The following is a 24958-nucleotide window of genomic DNA, read 5'->3' on the forward strand; positions in this document are numbered from 1 at the left end:
TTGAGGAAAACTGGGTGACTGGTTTATGGAATTTCTCTGTATTATTTCTTACAACTTCATGTGAATCTACAATTACCTCAAAATATATTTTTTTCAAAAAAATAACTAAGGAAAAGAAAGTGACAAATATTGAAAATAAGCAAAAGAGATCTTCCTGAAGATGAAAACCAAAGCAAAGGAACAGAAAACAGAGGCTATACTTCAAAAAACCTTCCCTGAAATTAAAAACAAACAAACAAAAAACAAAAACACTATACATTGAAAGGGCACACATTATACCCAAAATATCAGCCTGGAACTAATACCAGGACATAGTCTAATAAAATTACTGGGCTTTAAAGAAAAAGAAAAAAAATTCCAATTAGAAAAAAAAAGCACATTACTTATAAGGGAAAGAAAATTATCATCAGATTTTGACAACATTTTATGCCAAAAGACAATGGAGTAACATTTTTAATATATTCAAGGAAAAAGGTGTGGGTCATGAATTTTATATCTAGCAGAAATGACTTTTAAGCATAAAGGGCACACATTATTATAGCATGCAAGAATTCAGAGGATACTGATCCCATATCCCTTCCTAAGGAATCTACTACAAAACAAGCTTCATACAACCAAAGTGACTCAAGGGACATCAATGTAACAACTGGTAGTGAGCAACAACTATGTAGTTAGCCAGAGAATTAAGACTAAATGAGAGCAAAGAGGGAGAAAGCACGGTATGTGATGGCTGTAAGTTTTGACAATATAAATATAGTACAACACTATTTTCTAAACGGGGTGGTTGATACTTATATGAAATACATACAATAGGCAAATTCATAGAGACAAAAGTAGATTAGAGCTTATCAGAGGCTGGGAGCAGAGAAGAACCAGGAGTTATTGCTTAATGGGTACAGAGTTTCTGTTGGGGGTAATGAAAATGTTCTGGAAACAGATGGTGGTGATGGTTACTTAACATTATGAATGTACTTAATGCCACTCAACTGTCCACTTTAAAATTGTTAAAGTGGCAAATTTTGTTACATATATTTTACCACAAGAAAAAACACAGGAGGGAATTGGTAAATTGTAGGCAAAAAAAAATATTTTTAATGGTTTCAGGAATCATTTTGGTGGTAGTATTAGTACTTGTATTCTGATACCATTGTGCTACAATCTAGGATTTTTTCAAACGAGTAAGAGTAATTATGGGATTTGGTAATTTCATCTTCCTCTGTGTCTCTTAGAACCAGATTTCTTTTCTTGGTGTGGGAAAAAAGGAAATATCCATACAATAGCAAGGAGGTTGAGTAAAAACTTAACTGTAGTTTTGGAATCAAATTGTAAATATCAAGAATTCAGAAGGTATTTAATCCATCTATCTATAAATAGACACAGGTAGGTCTACCCAAACAGACAGAGATAGATACAGATAGAACAAATATAGACAGGTACAAATAGATTGGATGGATGGATGGATGGATGGATGGATGGATGGATGGATGGATGGACAGATGAACTGCTGAAAAGATTTACATTCTTAGCTCTTTCCACTAAAAGGCCTCAAAATAAATGACCAACCCGGTAGCAATGAGTATGTTAACCCCCAGACTGGAATTGGGAAATACTACTTTTCTCTAAAACCGGAGCTTCTTGCAGAAAAGGCTGATTACAGATTTGGGACAGGACATGTACAAGATGAGTCTGGAGAACTTTCTCATATCAGAAGGTAAGAAGCTATCAATGACTACCAGACCAGAGTCAAGGTTTGGTCATGTCATTTTAATACTGTATCCTCACCTCAATTTTGCCAGGAGAGGGGACAGCAATTCCCCAGTAATACAGCATTCAAGTCCCAAAGCCAAGGGTTGGGGTTCCTCTCCTGAATCTTGACTTCTGGTGCTGACAGAGAGCGGTATACTGGCCTAGACAGAGTAGGAAGGGCATTGCAGGCCTGCACATTAGCTACTGGTCCTGTGTCCATGAGTTTCCACAATGAATGCCACTCCATCCTGGAACATCTGGGCTTACTTGGCCTTTGTTCTTGTTTGCCCGACAGCCAGAAATGATCAAGACATATGTGTTTATCAAACACTGCTGCAAATGTCTTTGATATATGTTTTTATTTAAGTGTACCCTAAAGCATCAAACAACTAGCAATACCATAAACTAGAAAAGAAATACAATGAGGAGATAAATGCCCCTCTTTTGAATCAAATGTGCTTTTCCAGATGCATGTAAATAAATGATAATTCATTTCACCTAGAGGGCCACCATAAACATGTAAAACTGCCAATGTCTACGTTATTAAATTATATGTAAAAATCATGTCCTGGGTTGCAAAATAAAACATTTTGCTCTCTGTGGGAAACCAGCCATGTGAAGTACAGGAGCAAATACCACATGAAGAAGAGAAGCCATTTATATCCAAGAGATTTTACAAGTATTTTTAAAATGCCTTTGGGTATTGATAGAATTTCTCCATTATACTTATAGCATATATGGCCATCTGCTCCAACAGATTGTTTTAAAAAGAAATGGAGAAAGCATGGTAAATCTGTCTTCGAATTCAGAGGTGAGAGACTCTGTTCATGTGTTCCACCGAGCTGGGCGACTCCTCCCTGCTGAGTTTATCGCAGCTTAGTGCAGACTGCTTCGGGTTTCCCTTAGGCTAGCTGGGCTTCCTTCTAAGGGACTCCCTAATAATGTGAATTCATGGAACAGTCTTTGGCAAGGGTATTTAGCATTCACTCACAGCTGAGGAAAAATTTATAATGGATATAAATTATCACAATTTTCTGTTAAGGTTAAGGTCTGTGTTTCTCTCATAAGGCAGAAAAATTGACTTTTTTTTTTTTTCCCCCAAAGATTTCAGTGTTGATTGGCACAGAATGGCCACCATATAAGGGGTCAGACAAACTAGTGAAGATGAATCAACTCATCACCATGCTTGGGAAAATACCAGCAAGCAAGCAGCACATTCAAGTACATGATATTAATAATATACCATAACAGAGACAATATCATCTATCAAATAAAGACTTGGCCCCTTCCCTGAGAGAAGGGTAAAAAGCAGCATTTATCAGAAATAAAGGGGTCACAAAATAGAGGGCTAGGGGAAATGATGAGGCTGTCTTTTGCTTGCTTACCCTGAATTCTGGCCTGTGGATTCCTAATAAATACCTGTCAAAGATCCTCTGCGGTTGCATCACGCTGTTGACAACGTGGGTCAGGTGGTCTTGAGCTGCAAGCACTTCAGGGGGAGGATCATATTTATTCACTGCTGAAACCTTTTCCAGAATTAGAGATGTAAAAGGGAAAAAAAAGTTTTATTTCTAAAAAGAAGACAAAGCTTGGATTTTTCCTTAATGAAATGTTGTACACATGCAGCCAGGTACACAAAATAATTTAACACATGCCCATGAATGTTAGTATTCAGTCTTCATGTCTATGCTAAATTTTCCTAAAATTCAAGAAATGATAATTATTTTAAAATATTGAGTGGAGTCTTTTGATCTCCTACTTCTTTATACTGCCTGCTTTGGGAGGGAAAAATGGCAAAAAAAAAAAAAAAAAAAAAAAAACACCAAACAAAAACCCACAGCCCCTCTAAAGCCTATGATTACTTTTAATATAGTAAACATTCCAACTTTTAATATGTGAAAAATGAATAAAACTTGTAGCTGTAGATTCCAGGTTTTGATGCATGGGGAATGTTTTCCTCATACCATCTCGCCAAGAACGATTCCCACAATCTCAAATTCTACCAAAACTTCCTCTTCATTTAGCATAACTTTCTTCATTCTAGGATATGGGCCTTTTCTTCATAATGTACAGTTTTCCATCCCCTTGTCTTTCCCATTCTTCTAAATACATTATCCTCATCTACCATATGCCATATCTTTACTTAATACATGGTTTTAATTTGTATTCCTTTTGCAAAATGTTAAAGGAAAAGAGGAATCTAATAAGTACCTTTGCTTGTGAGAATAAGGATAGTCTGGCATCTGTAACTATTTTTAACCAAGATTTCAGAAAGGCATTTATGAGATGGAATACGTGCCTCTCTACATATTTATACCTGTTTTCATTCCCATCTCAAATTTGCATCCAGTGTAAGAAATCCTTCATTAGTAGAGATTTTGGCTGTCACCAACCACTAAAGCAAGACAAAGCAGTGACCATGAGTATGAAAAGCAGGGAGGCAGGTGCTAGCATTCAAGGTCTGGTTATTCTGGAATTCTGTGACTAGATGAATCATTATTTTAAAGAGCAGAATTAAGGATTTAAAATATCAGAGTAGTGATTTATTTGAGTACTTTTCGATTATATGGTAGAGTGACAGTGACATTATAGTACATTTTGTTGTTAAATGAATTTTTCAGGTAACACAGATAGAATCATACACCTTCCAAATAGGATAGTTTTTCAAACTGATAGTCTGCCATAAAGCTATGACCTATATAAGTGGAGTGTTGCTTCTGTTCCCTACGGTCAACCTCTTCACCGTACTAACAGCAAGCCATCAGGCCTTTCACTACATTTGTGCTGATACTCACTTTTGCAGAGGGTTAAACAAACAGATCCTAAGACAAGGAAACATTCCCTAAATGAATTAATGTACATATTGTTACGTGTCTTATTTATTGATTATATTGCTTCCACAGCAAGCAACACGAGCTTTTGAGCATATTAACCCATAAACACAATGGTAATGGTATGACATGATTACATACCTTTTCTTCCACTTTAATCTTCTTCTGATCTAATTCTGTTAATTGCAGAAGCATAAAAATTACGAAGAACCAATATTCAGACTTTTCCTATTTAAAATATCAAGAGGACTGCTTAGTTGCCTTCCTTTTCCCAAAATAACAAGCACCAACATTGGGTTTTCATGGGCTTGGGCCTTTCACCTGCTACCTCATCATTCCCACACACACCCTCACAGGGCTATGCATTTCACACTTCCCAGTCCCCTTACATTAACTCAATGCAGACTGTGCCTTGTAACTTATAAAGATCTTCAAGTGTATACTCTTGTTAATCTCCCTGTGAGATTAGAGATTAACAGCACAGGTGGGTTACCCTCATTTCTTTTTTTAAAATTTAATTTAATTGGTCAGACGACGTGGCTCACTCCTGTAATCCCAGCACTTAGCGAGGCCAAGGCGGGCGAATCACGAGATCAGGAGATCGAGACCATCCTGGCTAACACGGTGAAACCCTGTCTCTACTAAAAATACAAAAAAATTAGCTGGGCGTGGTGGCGGGTGCCTGTAGTCCCAGCTACTCAGGAGGCTGAGGCAGCAGAATGGCGTGAACCCGAGAGGTGGAGCTTGCAGTAAGCCGAGATCGCGCCACTGCACTCCAGCCCCTGGGTGGCAGAGCAAGACTCTGTCTCAAATAATAATAATAATAACAATAATAATAATAATAATTTAATTTTAAGTTCTGGGATATATGTGCAGGACGTGCACGTTTCTTACACAGGTAAGGGTATGCCACGACGGTTTGCTGGACCCATCAACCCATCACCTAGGTATTAAGCCCTGCATGCATTAGCTATTTATCCTCATGCTCTCCCTGCTTCTGGCCCCCGACAGGCCCCAGGGTGCATTGTTCTCCTCCCTGTGTCCATGTGTTCTCATGGTTCAGCTCCCAGTTATAAGTGAGAACATGCAGTATTTGGTTTCCTGTTCCTGTGTTAGGTTGCTGAGGATAATGTCTTCCAGATTATCCTCATTTCTAAAGGCTACCAAGCCTCAGAAAGGTGAAGCATCTCATCTAAGATCCCATGGCCAGTGACTTCAACCCTGTCTTCTAACTCCAACAAGTCTCAATTCTGCCAATAATGAAACTTTAATATTTTATATTGTTATTATTTATATGCAATATTTCATATTAATTTGTATTTATTATGAATTTGTTTGTAATAATAAAATGATATTCATTTATCAAATAAACTCCTTATTACTCCCTACCATCAGGATTATCTGCCTTTTGGAAATATAATTAGAGTTTTTGTAGTAAAAAGCTATACCTCTTTGAGGGGAAAAAAGACATTAGATATTAGTAGATGATCCATTATATATTAGGTTGGTGCAAAAGTAATTGTAGTCTTTGCCATTAAAATAATACAAAAACCACAATTACTTTTGCACCCTCCCAATAGATGAGACTGTATATGAGGTGAATGTACAAAGCTTAGGTGTAAATGTTGGGGGGAAGGTTTTGTATATAAATCAGTTAACATATGTCAAAGGGCTTGTGATGCTTATTCATGTGTGTGCACAAACACCCTTCAGGGATCTGAAACTGAGGTGTGCTGGCCACTTTAAACCCTGCCTCTTACTTTTCCAGAAATGCTTTTAAATTGCCTCTCACTGTTCCTGTCCCAAGGGCAGTTTTTAATTTATAAATCTTTCTTATTTTTTTTTCACCTATCTAGACATTTTCATCAAGATATACACAAAAAGAAGGTTACTAAGAGCTACATGCAAAGTCAAGAGCCTGTGGAAACTAAGTGAAGGATACAGGTAGAAGAATGGAATGAAGGACAAGCAGACAAGGAAGGAGGGAAGGAGACCGGGAGAAAGCATCCATCAATGGAGAGAAAGAGAGGGACTCGAAACACAGTCCCTGATCCTTCAGTCCCAGAGGTGTGAAGAACTCCTGGGAAATGTATTATTTTGTTCTATAATTATTTTACATATACATCAATGTCATGGGTATATCCAGGTAAATTAGGTATCTAATCTTAGATTTTCTTTCCCTTGTTATAAAATAGGAATCACATTCTGTCTCCACCTATGGTGTCTTGCATTGTCTAATGTGAGAGAACATTGTTCTGTAATCTTATTACCTCCTTCCTGTAACCTTTAGTACCACCAGGGATGAGTCACAAATGACCAGCAGAGCAACTAAATGATATTCAGTTTCAGGCTTTCCTTCACTGACAGTCATGTGACAGCTTGTTAGTCATGAAAGAAGATCTTAAGTCTTAAAAAAAAATTGTCACTTTAGGTACTACTAAACCCTTCCTTGGAGAGAAGGAAGATAGACAAATTCGAGTCACACTCCTGATATTCTTTTACCAAAAGTACTTCTTGAAGAATTCCTAGATAGTTCCCATCCACCCTCCCACTTTCTTCTCTCTCTCCCTCCCCTGATATAAATAATATCTCACCTGAATTGGATTTTTCAGAAGATTGAGAACTCGAAGGATGGGTAAATTTTTGATGTATTCTATTTCTCTCAGCTCAGCAATCTGTTCAATCAAAGAAAAAAAAGTATCAACAGACTAAATGCACAAACACAATAGAAAACATAACACAATAGGAGCCCGTTTGGGTCCTTTCAATTCAACTTATTTAAAAAATTGCTCTGTCCAGCTTTTTAATGAGAATTCCACAGAACTACACAGAACAAGGGAATGAGTGCATACCCCTTCTATAAACATGCATGCACACAACCACGTTTTCTTTTTTCTTCTCTAGGTAGGGAACAGTAAGTTTCCTCCTCTTTCCCATGTTTACTTTAAGGCAGAAATAAAATAGCATTCAAAGTTAGAAAAACAGTACAAAAACGCATCCAAGGATGACCTGGTTACCCACCCCACCCCCATTCTTACCCCACCAGCCCCCCAACTTCCTTTCCCAATCCTGCTTCTGCCACCCTGGTCATTTGTGATTTTTTTTCTTTTTTTGGAGATGGAGTCTCACTCTGTTGCCAGGCTGGAGTACAGTGGTGTGATCTCGGCTCACTGCAACCTCCGACTCCCTAGTTTAAGCGATTCTCCTGCTTCAGCTTTCAAAGTAGCTGGGATTACAGACACACAGCACCACGCCCAGATAATTTTTGCATTTTTAGTAGAGACGGAGTTTCAACATGCTGGTCAAGATGGTCTCAATCTCCTGATCTTGTGATCCACCTGCCTTGGCCTCGCAAAGTGCTGGGATTACAGGCATGAGCCACCACGCCCAGCCAAAGTCTTCTTACTGCATGCACATATATGGCTTTGTCACTTTTTCCACCAGAGAATTAATTCAAGGAAAAGTAAAAAACTAAAAATTGTATGACGTATTTCTTGATGGGTGTGTACTGTTCACCTTGAACTCTTTAGCTAACTTGTACACTTACGTTTTATATACTTTTCTGTATAGGTTGTATTTCACAATTTTAAAAAGTAGCAGAACAGAAAGAAAAAAAAAAAAATGATTGCTTGACAGTTCCTTAATTTGACCAGGAATAGCACTTAGGTTGTGGCAGCCCTGAATTCTTCACTAAATTAAAGGCAAATAGGTTTATTTAAATTTTTGTAATTAGCTTAATTACAATTTTATATCAAGTGTAGATATTAAACTTTTGCAAAAAGTTAATCATCACTTTTTCATTTCTATTTTTCTCCAAATCATTTCTGCATGCATTGGAAAGCACTCCAACAGAAGGGTTACCAATAACTCCTGAGTTATCCAACCACAATACACAATTAAAATGCAAACTGGACCCAAAGCCAAGGCAGAGGACAGACATATGCACCATGTTCAAAGGATGCCATTTTCAAAGACATAATATGAAGGGCAAACACCAGAGTTGCAATCTACAACCTGCACACATTAATCTTGTTAGAGCAACATTATACTATTATACACATATTTTTCCATAAGATGACTAAACTGGCCATCAGCCTGCCATTTGGATTATCTTTTTTTTTAAAAAAAAAAGGGGTCAATTGTTTTCTATTGTATTATTCGGGGAAGTGGAAAAGTAAACTTGTGAACAATGGATTAATTTTCTTCTAGCATTCCACCTGCTCTTGTTTTTTTTTTTTTTTTTTTTTTTTTTTTTTTTTTTTTTTTTGAGATTGGGTCTCCCTCTGTCACCCATGCTGGAGTGCAGTGGTATGATCACGGCTCACTGCAGCCTCGACCTCCCTAGCTCAAGGAATCTTCCTACCTCAGCCCCCCACCCCCAAGTAGCTGGGACTACAAGTGTGCACTGCCAAGCTCAGCTAATTTTTGTATTTTTTTGGGAGACGGGTTTTGCCATGTTGCTCAGGCTGTTCTTGAACTCCTGAGCTCAAGCAATCCACCCACCTCGACTTCCCATTCCCAAGTGCTAGGACTACACCCATGAGCCACCACACTGGCCTGCTCTTGTTTTTGGACCTAACACTAATGTTAAGAGATGTGTTCCTTCATTTATCACGTCTCACCAACAAGTTGTGGCCATGTGCATTTGCATACATTGCTGGTGAGAGTGGAAACTGGTTCATTCTTTCTATAGGGCAACCTCATGTATTTCATGTGTTTCATAAGCTATGAACCAGCTTTCCCACTTCAAGAGGTTTATACTAAAGAGATCATTTGTATCTAATTTTTTTGTAAAAATTAGATTTCCCTCAAGGCCATAGTCTCTAAGCATCACCATCCAGATCTAAAGGGAACCACTAAAGTCTTTTCTTTAAAAAAAATTGTATATAATATGTAATTTCTATATGTGAAATATTCTATATTCTAATGTTTGTAAAAAAATTAGATATTCAGTCTAACATTATCAATACAAGTAAAAAAAATGTAAATTCCTAAGAACACCATGATCATGTAATTAAATGGGTAATAGTATAGTCTTATAGTAGCAACACTACATGCTCATTTTAGAGGATAGTGATATTTACAGTGATTGACATGGAAAGATCTCCTTGATATGTTACAAACACCATGAACACAGTGGTCATGGAATGTACAAAATTACACTGCCGCAAGATGTCAGCTGGGATCAATTGGTTTTTTGAGAGTCAAATGAAAGGGACCCATCTTCCCTTCCTGGCCTTCCATAGGTAGGATGAGGTGAGAGGGGAGAAGGTATGGGGTGGCCTGGCTTCATCTCCCCATGTCTACTGAATTAGCAAAGTGCCACAGATACTTCTTGCCCTGCATGCGCCCTCCCTCTTCTGCACAACCTACCCCAAGGACTCCACCCTCACATCTTTTCTCTGCAAAGGCCACAAAGCCAGAACTGTGTGCATAACAGACTTTTACAGAAGGAGTAGAGACAACAGCACCCCAAACAGCTTCCAGTGAAATACTGCCGGAAAAGTTACGTTCCTACGGGAAGTTCAGTCATCTGCTGCCAAGAATGTCATCTTAGCACAGTTGATCCCCAGACTCCAGTCCAGCCCATTCTCTCACCTCCTTTGCCCCTATTGACAATAGTCCACACCCCCACCCCCAAAGCATGTTGACTTCCTCTTCTTTTCTTCTTTTACCATTTCCCTCAAGGCCATAGTCACTAAGCATCACCATCCAGATCTCAAGGGAACTACCAAAGTCTTTTATTTTAAAAAAAACTTATATATACATATATAATTTCTATATGTGAATATATATTTATATATGTGAATATATAAAAATATATAAGCATATATAAATATGTTATATATATACACACATATATATATAATATATATATATTTGTCTTCTTAGAAAACAATTGGGTACAACGATTAAAATTTTTTTCACTGCCACATTTAAACATAAATCTGTGCAGAAAAATATTTTTCAAACTGCAGGGAACCCATCAACTAGCTGATGATGTTGGTAAGTGCATTACTGGAATAAGAATCAACAGACGGATCAATGGAACAGAATAAATACTCCAGAAACAGATCTTTTCAGTATTGGTTTTGTTTCACAATTTTAAGAAGGGGGAAAAAGAAAAAAAGAAAAAACAAGATTGCTTGACTTCCTGAATTTGGCCAGGGTTAGAATTTGGGTTGCAGCAGGCCTGAATTCTCCACTAAACTAAAGACAACTAGTTTTATTTAAGTTTTCTGTATCTTAGTAGAATCTTAAGAGAAATAAGAATGGTGTATATTTAAAAGATGAACCACAAATATTTTTCAAACTGTGGGGATCTATCAACTAGTTGATGATGTTGGTAAGTGCATTACTGGAATCAGAATCAACAGACAGATCAATGGAACAGAATAAATACTTCAGAAAATATTTATTTCGGTATCAGTGAGAAAATTAGTCTTATTCAATAAAACTACTTGTTAAATGAGTTAACTAATGTGAATTGGTTAGCACAAGGCTGGGGATATAATGGGTCCTCAATAAATGATAGCTGCTATTATATTACTATTAGATATTGAAAAAAGTAAACTGATTTTTTACATTTTTAGTTATTGTGGATACGTAAGAGTTGTACATATTTACGGGGTAAATGTGATATTTTGATACAAGCACACAATGTGTAATGAACAAATCAGGGTAACTGGGGTATCCATCACCTCAAGCATTTATTATTTCTTTGTATTAGAAATGTGACAATTCTACTCTTTTAGTTATTTTGAAATATACAGTAAAATATTATTAACTATAGTCACCCCATTGTGCTATTGAATACTAGATCTTATTCCTCCTATAAATTAAAATGTTTGTTTCAATTATACCATAAAATAAATTACGAATTAAGAGTTGAAAGGTAATAAAAGAAACCAGGGGGAAAAAGTTTAGGTGAACACCTAACAGATTTCAGAACAGAGAAAGACTTCATAAACATTTTAAAAATCATAAAGGAAGACACAAAGAAAAATACTGATAGACTTCAGAAATTACTTTCAAATGTGTAGCAAAAGTACAATGAATATAATGAAAAGCAGAACAATAATAATATAAATGATAGTCAAGGGCATGAATAGACAGTTTCTAAAAAGAAAACTAAGTGTCTAACAAACAGGTCAAAAAAATGTTTAACCTCATGGGTAATCAAAAATTTTTATATAAAATAATGCAAAATACTGTTTTTCTCTACCAGAGTGACATGATTTGTAAAAGATATTTGCTCACAAAGGTGTAGTAAGATGTGCTTATAATATAGTATTCTAACTGGTAGGATTATAATTAGTATGAACCTTTATGAAATACAGTAAGAGTCTTAAAAATGCCTATATCCAGTAATAGTATTTCCAAGAAACTATCCTAAGTAAATCATTTCATATATACTTAAAGGTTTCTATATAAGAATATACACTACAACAAATTTTAAACATAAATTTCAATAAGTAAATGACTCAATAAATCCTGACATATCTATTCAATGGAATATTTTACCAGTATTAACCAGAATTCTGAAATGTTGGGACAATTTATTTCCTACCTGGGAATTAGATGCCCACCTCACACTCCCCACAAAACAAATCCCAATTGGATTAAAGACTAAATATGGAAAAACAAAACGTGAAATTACAAGAAAATATATGAGAATGTTTAAAATCTGGGGTATAGAGAAATTTCTTCAATAAAACATAAAAAGCAGAAATTACAAAAGACCATAGGGAAGAATAACTTTCAGACCTCATACTCTAGTCCCCAGACATACAGTTTTACTTGATATATAAGTTTTCTAGGGTTTACATAACAAACTACCACAAACCTGGAGGCCTAAAACAACAGAAATTTCTTCCTTCAACAGTTCTGGAGACCAGCAGTCTGAAATCAAGGTGTCAGCAGTCCTGCGCTCTCTCAGAAGGTTCTAGAGAACCCTTCCCTGCCTTCTCCAGCTTCCAGTAACTCCAGACCTTGCTTGGCTTGCAGCAACATAACTCTAATCTCTGCCCCATCTTCGCCTGGGTCATCTCATGGCCTTCTCTGTGTGTGTGTGTGTCTTCTTCCCTTCAGCCTCTTATCAGGACATTGGGTTTAGGGCCACCCTACATCCAGGATGTTCTTCTCTTTAGATCCCAAACTTGATTACATCTTCGAAGATCCCTTTTCCACTGAGGGGACATTCACAGTTCCCTGGGGGCAGGCTTTTTGGAGGAGAGGGACACACAATTCCACCTGCTATACTTAGTAAGGATTAGCTTCCAAGAGAAGTGGCTCCACGGACAGGGCTTGCCTTCCGTCACAGACAGCTGGCACAGCATGCCCCCACCCTGCTGTTGGAATGGGACACTCTGCCTCTAAGGTTTAGGACAAGATAAAGAACCATGCACCAGGGGTTCTGGATGACAGTAAGGAGGCTGAATGGCAGCACTGTCACCCAGTCACCTGAGTCACCGAAGTTGCAAACGCGGGAGTTGTCCTCAGAAACATTTTCTTCCTCATCCACCACCTCCAATCTGCCCTAGTAATTCTTCCTCAGGAACACCTCTAGACCACAGCCTTCCTTCCCCCTTCCTCACTACAGCTACCTGATTGAAGGCCCTCATCCACTCAGCTCAAACCACTCCTCTGATCTCCAGTCACCATCTCCCTTCTCTGCCCTGTAGGAAGACACTCGAGCCTCACTCATTCATTCCGGAATCATTCCGGAATGATTGAGCCTCACACAATCATTCCGGAATCTCATCCCATGCACCTCAAACGTCAACCAAGTACTTGATAGAAGGGAAGCAAATCTGGGTATTCCTGAGAGTTCCTGAGGGTCCTGCATTCAGTCAACAAATATTCATTGTTTTTTTTAAGAGATAGGGTCTCGTGATGTTGCCCAGGCTGAGGTGCAGTGGTGCGATAATAGCTTACTGCAGCCTCAAACTCCTAGACTCAGGCCATCCTCCTGCCTCAACCTCACAAGTAGCTGGGACTACAGGTACATGTCACCATGCCCAGTTATTTATTATTTTTGGGGGGCAGGGGGAAGAGATGGAGTCTCGCTGTGTTGCCCAGGCTGGTCTCAAACTCCTGGACTCAAGTGATCAGCCTACCTTGGCCTCCCAAAGCTCCAGTATTACAGATGTGAGTCACCATGCCTGGAGCCAAGACAACAAATATTCTTCAGTGCCATCTCTGAGCCAGGCATTGCTCAAAGTGAACAAGATAAAGTCCCTGAGCTCTTGAAGCTAACATTCTAGTTGGAAAGCCAGTGAACTCTAACAGATGTGAAACTAGAATATGCAATATGACACAATCTCAGATAATAGTAAGTACTAATGATAAATTTAAAAGTGTAAAGGGATAAAGAAAACAGTGAGGGGGTGCTGGAGAGGCCAGAGTGGGGTCAGAGGCCGTTTTTTGTGAGAGTTTGCCAGAGGCTTAAATGAAATGAAGTGAATTTTTTTGAAGATGAGGGGAAAAGCTTCCAGCAGAGACACCAGATGTTATGAAGCTCCAGAGGTGGAAATATGCTGGATCTGCATGAGGATCAGAAGAAAATGGCTGACTTAACATTCCCACTCCTTCTGCAAGGGAGCACTCACTCCGCCAGCTGCCCCTAAGAGTGCTGGTCTCCATCCCCAGTCACACAAACTGGCCACTGACAGCCAGTCCTACGTAGCCGGCCTAACCAAGTCAGATGGCGAGGAACATGTGGTCTCCTGGTCAATGGCCGGCACTCAGTGAGCCAGTGCTAAAGCAGGCAAAGGGCAACTATCCCTGCTGACCCCATCATCATGAAGCCAGGGCACCAGGAAGCAGGCCAAGTCTATCACCAGGATATAAGTGTTAAGAAAGGGGTCGGGGCAAAGGGGAAAGTCACATTCACCTTGGTCTGAGAGTTCAAAAATTGTTTCTAAAAGTGATGAAGCAGCATCAAAACCCAGACCCCAAGTGTGCACCCATTAACACTCTCTGTGGAGAGCCAAGACTATCCAGAGAACAGTTGCTGAGCAGATCAGGGTATCCTGCCTTGGGCATCACCTTTGGGTGTAAGGAGGCCAAAGATCTCTAAGGGGGCCTCCCTCCTGTTTGCATCCCAGGGCAGGGGCATGTTGGCCAGGTGGAATGGAGATTGACTTTAGCAGGAGATCTGATCACACCGGCATCAATGGCATGCCTCTGCATCACTGTTTTCAGCCCCTGCAGGCCCCAAGGACTCACCCAGTCCAACCCTTCTCATTACAGGCCTAACCTAACAAACTTAAATCCAGAGAGAAATAAAGTTCACTTAGAAGTCTGATTGGGTTTAATGACCCCAAAGTTCCTTTTGCTCACATATGTGAAGTGTGAGCGAAGGTTCAATGAAGAGGGGGGTAAGGCACATTGCTTGCCAGGGACATTAAATGGCATCTGTCTCTGAACAACAAGAAGCAAGGAGTCCTCAGCAAAGAATGTTCCGCCTATACAAAGCATCACAAAAATAGAGTGGAATAATGGTCTTCAGCTGCCATTGTCCGCATCAGCATTCAAGGAGAATGATTTGAAGGAAAGCCAGAGTACTGCAAAGAATGAAGAGACAGGAAGCTCTGGGAAGAGCACTTTTATTACTTAGGATTCAAGTTCTCTCCATGTTTCCATTGCTTTATGAGTATTACCTTGCGAATCCTCACAAAAATTCAGAAAAGTAATTGGGAACCGACAGTGTGAAATAATGACACTGAGACTTAGAGAAGTAAGACAGCATTTTTCTAAGTCACTCCCAAACTGATATCTTGCTTCTAGAAGAAAGGACTGAGGTTATAATAGAGCTAACAGCTTGGGATATGTTTTAAATGCTGGAAATTATGTAAAATCTAAGAAGACTACAGAGTAGAGGGTAACTAAGGTCCCCAAATCCCCAGCTGATGGTAAACATTCTCAAGTGGCCTTAAAAAGACGTTCAAACAATCACTTGTGGGTGCTACGATGTCTCAACTGCTAAAACCAAGTACATAATACTGATGCAGTGCTACCAATAAAACAATATTCTTAATGTCAGATTAATCATATGAGAAGCAGAAGCTAGGTTATGTTTCTGCTAAATGATAAAATTTCCACCCCTGATACACAGTATTCTCAGTAGTCCTGGAGAGTTCTCTGAGGAACTCTCCTAAAGCCTCAAAGAGTATTTCAAAGTACTGCTGGTTGCTCCTCAACCTGCCCAGGGGGGAGCCGGGGAATAAGGTGATTGTTACAGACCTCATGGGTGCCAAAGGATCCCCCTTTGGGACACGTGGCCATTTTTTTTTAATGGATCCTCTTTAACATTTGAAAATTATAAACTCCTTTCTTCACATGATGATACTCCTCTTTTTTCTTTAAAGTTTGTCAAATACAATTTGAAAAGTCTCTTGAAATGGAAGAGAATGACATACTATTTGTGAGGTGTTTCTAGATCTGCGCTGTCCCATATGATAATTACTAGCCACATGCAGCTGCCCAGCACTTAAAATATGGCCAGGATGAATTGAGACATACTTTAAGTGTAAAATACACACCGGATGTCAGAAATTTAGTATGAAACAATAGAAAGTTAAATATCTCATCAATAAGTCTGTACATAGATTACATGTTGAAATGACAACATTTTGGATCTACTGGGTTAAGTAAAATGCATTATTAAAATTAATTTCACCTGTTTCTTTGCACCTTTTTACTGTGGCTACTGGAGAATTTTGGATTACATCTGTGGTTCACATCTGTGGCTCACGTGACGTTTCGCTGAGAAAGCACTGTATTGGGGCATTACAACAGGCCTTTTCAGAAGGGAGGCCCATTAGCATTTTATGTGCTATATCACCCTGGAGAGGTTAAGAACATTGAAACCAGAGGCAAACCATTCTCTATTTGCAGACTGGCTCTGCTATTTGCTGGATATATGACTTTGGGCAAGTTACTTAACCTCTTTCTGCCCCTGTTTCTTCATTTGTAAAATGAATAATAGGGTTATAATGAGGATTAAATGAGATAAAGTGCTTAGGAAAGTGCCTGGTGCATAAAGATCCTCAACAAATATCTCTAGATTATTTTATGACCGGAATTGTTACTATTATCATTACTGTTACTCCTTTTCCTAAATCCTGAGATGCATTGAGTTGAGATTTAATGAGTGCTTTCCACCTTTTCAACAGCCCCTGTATATATGTGAGAACCATTTTAAGTAAGAAATTTTCTAAAAATCAGCCTTCAGTGGCAAATGCATGAAAAGGACACTAAAACCACACCAGACAGAGATTGTGTGGACTTCCTGAGACACGTGGTACAGTGAACAAAGATTGTCCAGTAGAATTAACTGGAGAAGTTGCCAAAACAACTAAACATACAAGTCAAGGACTCACGCCTGTAATCCCAGCACTTTGGGAGGCCAAAGCGGTGGATCACGAGGTCAGGAGATAGAGACCATCCCGGCTAGCACAGTGAAACCCCGTCTCTACTAAAAATACAAAAGAATTAGCCGGGCGTGGTGGCGGGCGCCTGTAGTCCCAAGCTGCTCGGGAGGCTGAGGCGGGAGAATGGCATGAACCCGAGAGGTGGAGCTTGCAGTGAGCCGAGATAGCGCCACTGCACTCCAGCCTGGGCGACAGGGAGAGACTCCGTCTCAGAAAAAGAAAAAAGATACAGACACACACACACACACACACACACACACACACACGTCAAGGAGAATGACGAGGGACAGTTTTGTCTGTGATTGAAAACTCATCCGTTCCCAGGACTAATAACTGACTTTTCTTGATTCTTAGCAACCTAACAGATAAGGGAAGTTTGTTGGAATAAAAGGCTCATCGCGCAAAACTGACAAGCACCACCACAGCAGAACACAGCAAGATTCCCACTACAGGCCAGCTCACTTGAGCTGACACCAACTGTCCCTTTCAGGCTCAGCCCAACTTTTCATTTTCAAGAAGAAATAAACATTCAGCCTCCTTATGAAAGTGTTCTCCCAAAAATGTGATGAAGTATTCAATATAAATAAAATAACTTTGTAGACCTTACAGCATAAGCAGTCAGGTAAAGTTACCAACTTAATATACCATGATTAGGAGCACAAATGCTTTGTTAAAAATAAAATGTAAAAGTAAAAGCCCGTTTCTGTGATTTTTGAAGTAAAGTGTGCATTATTAAGCCAGACATTAAAATTTGAATAAACCCAGTCCCCAACCCATCATGTAGATTGGTATATAAGAACTCCCTTCCTGTGCCTCTTCTCTTTATTTTTAAGGGTTTAAGCCTTTCCTAAGGTATTTGCATTTTTAAACGTTTTAATTTTTTTTAAATTGACATATAAAATTATAGGTACTCATTGTGTACAACACGATGACTTGAAATTCATCACATCATCACGTTACATTGTGGGATGGCTAAATCTAGCTTTTTAACATATGTGTTACCTTGCAAAGTAATCATTTTTATGGTAAACATGTTTAAAATCTACTCTCTCAGCATGGAAAAATACAATATATTTTTATTAACTATAATTGCCATGTTATACAATAGATATCTGGGACAAACTCCTTATATAACCGAAATGTTGTATCCTTTGACCAACATCTTCCCAATACTTCCCTTACCAAGGGAGTATTGAGACTTTTCTTTAAATGGCAGACATGGAGCAACACTAGCCTATGGTTATTCTTATATCTCCAACCTCCTTACTCTGATATTTCAGACATTCCTACTGCCACATTTCTACACAAAATTTTGTATGAACACGTATACTTCAGAAAATCATCCACACGTGGTTGCAGTTTAAACCTTAAAAATAATGTAATTAGGAATCATCACATTTTCAATAATTAAGATTTTAAGTACTTTTTAAAAACAATCCTTCTGCAACTACTCTAGGAATTTTGCTAGAATAATATTTCTAAGCTGGCATTTAATGTGTCCACCCTTGAGAAACCAAAAATGAAGGGTCTGTGCTTCTCTAATATGTCCTCTTATGTCAACACTGAAACCAAGACATGTGAAATGCAACACTACCTTATTATCCTCCAGGTTGATCACTTCCAGGAGGTCATGATTCTCTAAGCCTTGGAGGCTGCTTATCTGATTGTGGGACAGATCCAGATTCTGTAGGGCTTTTAGATCCTCCAAACCTGTGATTGTCTCAATCTGGTTATTGCTCTAAAATAGACAAAATACATTTAATGTCTCAAAGACCTCTCAAGGAAAAGTTGTAACGGCAAATTTTCATTTTGGATACTGACCCAAATCTCTCTAAAAAAATCAGTAAGGCATTCTTGTCCTTCCCTCCATCCCATTTCCATCATTCACCACTCTAAACACATACACATATCCCAGAAAGAAGTTCTAGTTTTTCAGGTGGAAAACTCAGAATATAATATTTTCATTAAGGTTAAAGCAAGATGAGTATTCAAATCAGTAAGAAAGAAAAAGGCAGGCAATTGAAGCTTTTAACATTGCACACCTAAAATGTAATGACAGCATAACTCCAGATATATCATTAGAAATATAAATTTAATGTAATTCTTTCATCATCAACACAAGAAGCCACTTGACTATTATAATCCCCACATACATTTTGTTTTCAGCAACACCCTAAATATAATCACTAATGTGGTGAGGGTGCTAGTAGTCTGTTATCTTAGTGTTCTCCAATGAGCCATGCCCCCAGTTATTCCTGCCCTTGTGCAGTTCCCTCCACTCTTTCTTTTTTTTTTTTCTTTTTTTTTTTTTTTTTTTTGAGAAGGAGTCTGGCTTTGTAGCCCAGGCTGGAGTACAGTGGCACGATCTCGGCTCACTGCAACCTCTGCCTCCAGGGTTCAAGTGATTCTCCTGCCTCAGCCTCCAGAGTAGCTGGGACTATAGGTGCACACCACCATGCCTGGCTTATTTTTGTGTTTTTGGTAGAGATGGGGTTTCACCATATTGGCCAGGCTGGTCTTAAACTCCTGACCTCAAGTGATCCACCCACCTTGGCCTCCCAAAGTGCTGGGATTACGGGCGTGAGCCACTGCACCTGGCCGCGGTCCCCTGCTCTTAAACCTAGGCCTGACCTATGACTTAGCTTCACCGAAGAATATGGTAGAAGTATGCCAGTTCCAAGCCTAAGACTTAAGAAGGCCTGGCAGCTTCTGCTTTTGTGTGTCAGAAGTACTGAGCTACCACATAAGAACTGCAGTTACTCTGTTGGAGAGAACTTGTGGAGAGGTTATATGGAAAAGGAAATGTCACATGGGGAGACGCCCTGACACTAAATAGAGAGAAAAACCTAGCCATCCGAGCCTCTCAACTGAGCCAAGCCCCCAACCAATATGCCAGCTAAATGCAGCAAGCCCAGTGGAAGAACCTCCCAGCTGAGCCTGGCTCAGATTGCAGAATTGTTAGTTAATACAATGGTTATTTTTCCAAGTCACTAAAACTGTGGTAGCTTGTTATGCAACAGTAGATAACCAAACCAAGTTTTTCAATAATTCACACAAAAGCATCTTCCTCAACAATGAGAATAAAACAAAGATTTAAGACTGAAATGTTGTCTTCTTCCCCAATCTCCATATACCCATAATAACAAATAACAATGACAATAATTCTCTTCCCTCTGTATTTTCCCTGGTACACGTTTCCTGGTACATTTGATAGCAAGAGCTCATTTTCGTCCTACTTTTAAAATAAAATTTCATTTCAATAATTAGCAAGATTTGTGTTCATTAGTTTAATTCTATGGCTTTAAAAATATGTTAATAGAATGTTGATAATCTACAAAGCTAAGTGATAGCACACAAGAGTTTATCATAGTATGCTTTTTATTTTTATTTGAAAAATATCATAATAAATAGAAAAAAATACCCATAATCCATTTGCCAAAGTAGTCAAATTTCCTTCTGCCCAGAGTTCAAAAAAGTTATATAAAGTATAATAGAAAAGGGAAAGAAAAAAACTACACCAAACTTAACATCATATCCATATTAATTTAACATACTGCAATAAGACCCCAATAGCCTATTCAAAATATTCCCACATATCAAATTTATATACAATATATTTCTTCCTAAAGAACTCTGAAATGCTTTAGATGTGGTAGATAGACTGTAATTCTTCTTAATACACTTCTTCCCAGAGAACTTTGAAGTCCTTTAGGTGTGGTAGATAGACTGTAATTCTTCCTACAGTATCTCTAATGGCTTTCAAAGTGGTAGATGACATGAGAAGAGTAAGGCATAGAAAAGTTTAATTAGATAGCCTATAGGCATAAAAGAAACCAGAACTGAAAAAAATTTAGAATCACAGAATTTCTGAATTGAAAGCTTTCTAGTTAAACTCTTTATCCAATGCTGAAAAACCAATGCATCTCTCCTAAAAGTGGACATCCACCTTCTGCACAAAAAGTTCTTTCTGCTTGTTTCATAATGATTATTTGGGAAAAGACTTTTAGAATAAAGCCATGTTCTTGAATAAATAAAATTGGAAACATTCTTAACCAACCAATTTTGGAAGAAAAAGACAAGCAGCATTTACTGTGACAAAATGAATTTTAAAGTTTGGAATGCATTGTTATTACTTGCTAAGAAGCTGGGTGACAGAATAGCCCATTAGTGAATCACATTTTCCCTTTATATTAATCATAAAAGTTGATATTCGAGAATTAACAGTTGATTTGTATGGTGAATTGTTCTTCTTTCTCTAAATTGTAAATTATTTTCAATAGTAACTAAAGCTGCTGGTTTCCTGATTCCATGAATTAAAAATAAAAGCATTAAAAACTATTGAAACAAATTTTATAGGTTTTATTAAACTTTGGAAAAGAAAACTTTTCTATTCTCAAAAAATTAAGAAAAATGAATGATAGTATATTTTGTATATTCTAGTTGATCTTGGGTGATGAGGGCAGAGATTGGGAACAATCCACCAAATCTAACAAAATAGAAGTATTCTATCCTTTTTCTAAAAGCTACCTGAGACAGAACTGTCAACATGGATTATTTATTTTGTAATTGAAACACACTCTTAGGATGAAAATGCTACATATTATTATTCTTAAGAATGAGTTCATTCTCATTCCCTTAAGCACACCCCTATATCTTTTTCTATTTACCATGCTCCACTTTAAATGAATGGGAACATCAATACAGAGAAGATATGTAAAGAAAAGAACAATATTCCAACAGACCACAAAATGAAGCATACGTGCTGCTAAAAATCCTTCAGATTGTCATAATTTTAAAATGTGACTTTCTTTTCTAACTTGAACATTTTCAAACTAATTTATCAAATTCATTTTCATTTATGTTTTGCTCACAAGCCTTCATGGGCAGAAAACATGAAAGATCAGGAAAAGTATTAAACCCTCAAGTTCATCCTCAGTACTGAGATGCCAGTACTTTATCCTGACCTAACTCACTGTAGGAATGGAAGAGGTTTGGTTTGTGGTTTTTGTTGTTGTTGTTTGCTTTGTCATGTTTTATTTTGTTTTTTTGAGACAGAGACTCGCTCTGTCACCCAGACTGGAGTACAGTGGCACAATCTCGGCTCATGGCAACCTCTGCCTCCTGGGTTTAAGCAATTCTCCTGCCTCAGCCTCCCGAGTAGCTGGCATGATAGGTGCCCACCGCCACGCCTAGCTAATTTTTGTATTTTTAGTAGAGACGGAGTTTCACCATCTTGGCCAGGCTGGTCTTGAACTCCTAACCTCGTGATCCACCTGCCGTGGCCTCACAAAGTGCTAGGATTACAGGCATGAGCCACCACGCCCAGCCTGGAAGAGTTTTAAGAAAGTACTTTGAGCTCTAAGCTAAGGGAAGGAAAAATGAACACATAGCCAATCTTCAGTGATCTATGGTTAAATAAGACAGAAATAGTATATTGTATATGTCAAAAATCAGCAGATAATCCAAGATGTCATTTCTTTTTTTTTTTTTTTTTTTTCCTGAGGCGGGGTCTCACTCTGTTGCCCAGGCTGCAGTACAGTGACATGATCATGACTCACTGCAGCCTTGACCTCCTGGGCTCAAGTGATTCTCCCACCTCAGCCTCCTAACTAGCTCGAACTACAGGCTTGCGCCACCACGTCCAGTGAATTTTTTTTTTTTTTTTTAGAGACAGGGTCTGGCTATGTTGCCCAGGCTGGTCTCGAACTCCCAGACTCAAGTGATCCTCCCACCTCAGCCTCCCAAAGTGCTGAGATTACAGGCATGAGTTGCAGTGCATGGCCCAAGATGTCATTTCAAGCAACAGTTTCAACAACCCTCTGTGGGATAGTTCTCGTAAGAAATTTACAAGCTACAAGCCTCATAGCTTGAAATCCCACCTGTCCACCCCATGATAGATGTAAAGAAGAACAGCAAAGCCACCCAAGTGGGTAAGAGGTAGGAGGAAGGAGAAGAAGGAATCCTGGATATTTCACATACAATACTGTAGACCCCCAAGTTAGGGAGCTATACTGTTATTTCAAAAATATTGTGTATATCTTTGGGACTATTAGAATCCTGCTGAATTTCTGTAAATTCAGTCATAGTCACACAGCAGGTCACACTTCAAAAGAGTGCTCTCTGTGGGAAAAAATAATCAAATTTAAACTTTCTGATTGGAATTGTTCATTTATTCTTAGCACTATTTTTGATTTTCTAGAGTGGAAGACTAACTAACACATGTTAAAATAAAAGGACTGTCAAAATTCAGTGCCCAGAAAACATCTTGTGGTTCATTTGAAAGCAGTTAAAGTGTTAACAGCAATAAATATTATGCTTACGTATCCTTAAATGTTATTTTCACCAATAAGATATTATAAAAAGTATTTGTAAATACGTGCTCAAAGTATACCTTTCTTTTCTAGTATAAAAAAGTCAATCATTTAAAATATTGAATTTGGATAACAAATTAACAAATCATTTTACTTTAGCATGAAACATTGCTTTCTGTCTCTCTTTCTCTCTCTCTCTCACAACCACACACACACACACACACACATGCAAATGGTAAAGAAAGGAGTAAACAAAACTGAAGACAATAACATTTCATGAAGGAATTTGCTCTTTATATATTTAAATCCTAAGTAGTCATAATTCATGTAGTTACTAAAACATAAACTACTACTTCTATAAAGAATGACATTTTGTTAGACTCACCAGACAAAGTATTTTGATTGGTAACTTGTTTAAGCCATTAATTGTCATGATCTTGTTGTTGGCCAAACTAAGGTGAATTAGATTGTTGCACATCTCTAGTCCACTGATTTCTTCTATCTCATTGCCTATATACCATGACTACATTTAAGGAAAATGTTATTAAAAGCATTTGGAAGAAAAAAAGAGTCAGTGTTAAATCATCAGTAGACAAAGCAGACCGCAGCTTAAATAAAGAATGATTATATGCTCAATATAGGATGAGTATTAATCTTGAAATATATATTTCCATACAGAACATGTCATATTTTATACAATTTTTCTTTTAAAAAGGCATAGCAGCTGGGTGTGGTGGCTCATGTCTATAATCCCAGCACTTTGGGAGGCCAAGGCGGGTGAATCACGAGGTCAGCAGATCAAGACCATCCTGGCTAACACGGTGAAACTCCATCTCTACTAAAAATACAAAAAATTAGCTGGACGTGGTGGCAGATGCCTGTAGTCCCAGCTACTCAGGAGGATGAGGCAGGAGAATGGCGTGAACCTGGAAGGCGAAGTTTGCAGTGAGCCGAGATCGTGCCATTGCACTCCAGCCTGGGCGACAGAGCGAGACTCTGTCTCAAAATAAAAAAGGCATAGCTTTTAAGTGTGCTGGGTTGTATTTGACTCATTTAATCGGTATGGAAAGAAAAATCACCGTGCCTCATAGCTGCCTCATTGGCACTGTGTTTTCCCTTGATCAATTAAGTCCCCATGAGAAACTCATGTGTGTTCCCACAGGCAGAACTTCTGAGTACCAGATCGCCCTGCAGGGACAACATGCACCAAGCATTATCATCCTCATAACTGGGCTAAGAGCCTGGGAGATGTCATCTGTAGCAAATGGGTGGTCCAAAGACCAATACCCTGTTATAGAAAGGAACAGCCCTTTCTTTCTGTCTACATTGACCTCCATTCTCCTTGTAAAACAATCAGGCTTAAACTCTGCCTTACTTTCTTCATCTGTTAAGTTCCATTTATTGTGAAAATTTTAGCTGATCTTCTGTGTTCCATCTTGTAGTCACCTAAAACTACAATCTCAAAGTCATTAATTCTGTTCAGCTCTCTCTATTCTCAAACTCTTTGACCAATTTCCAGGATTTAATATCATTTCCCCATCAAAGCTCAGTTTTTCCTCTTAAGTAACCCATGACATCTCCATTTCTCAGCCACTCATAATCTGCGAGGCATCCAATCACCAAGAGCTGCCTT

At 38.3% G+C, this 24958-nt stretch overlaps 1 protein-coding gene across 1 annotated transcript in view; it reads right to left on the minus strand.

Annotated features, from left to right (window-relative positions):
* Positions 1 to 24958, minus strand: part of LRGUK (leucine rich repeats and guanylate kinase domain containing) — a 129785-nt gene that overhangs the window by 74904 nt on the left and 29923 nt on the right. The window contains exons 6-10 of the mRNA XM_010357735.2: positions 23711 to 23835; positions 18609 to 18752; positions 7172 to 7252; positions 4719 to 4805; positions 3166 to 3272 (exon numbers count right to left, since the gene is read on the minus strand). Of these exons, the coding sequence (XP_010356037.2) occupies positions 3166 to 3272; positions 4719 to 4805; positions 7172 to 7252; positions 18609 to 18752; positions 23711 to 23835 (544 nt within the window). The remainder of the gene's footprint in view (positions 1 to 3165; positions 3273 to 4718; positions 4806 to 7171; positions 7253 to 18608; positions 18753 to 23710; positions 23836 to 24958) is intronic.

The sequence above is a fragment of the Rhinopithecus roxellana genome, chromosome 6 (genome assembly GCF_007565055.1).
Source record: "Rhinopithecus roxellana isolate Shanxi Qingling chromosome 6, ASM756505v1, whole genome shotgun sequence".
NCBI classification, from domain to species: domain Eukaryota; kingdom Metazoa; phylum Chordata; class Mammalia; order Primates; family Cercopithecidae; genus Rhinopithecus; species Rhinopithecus roxellana.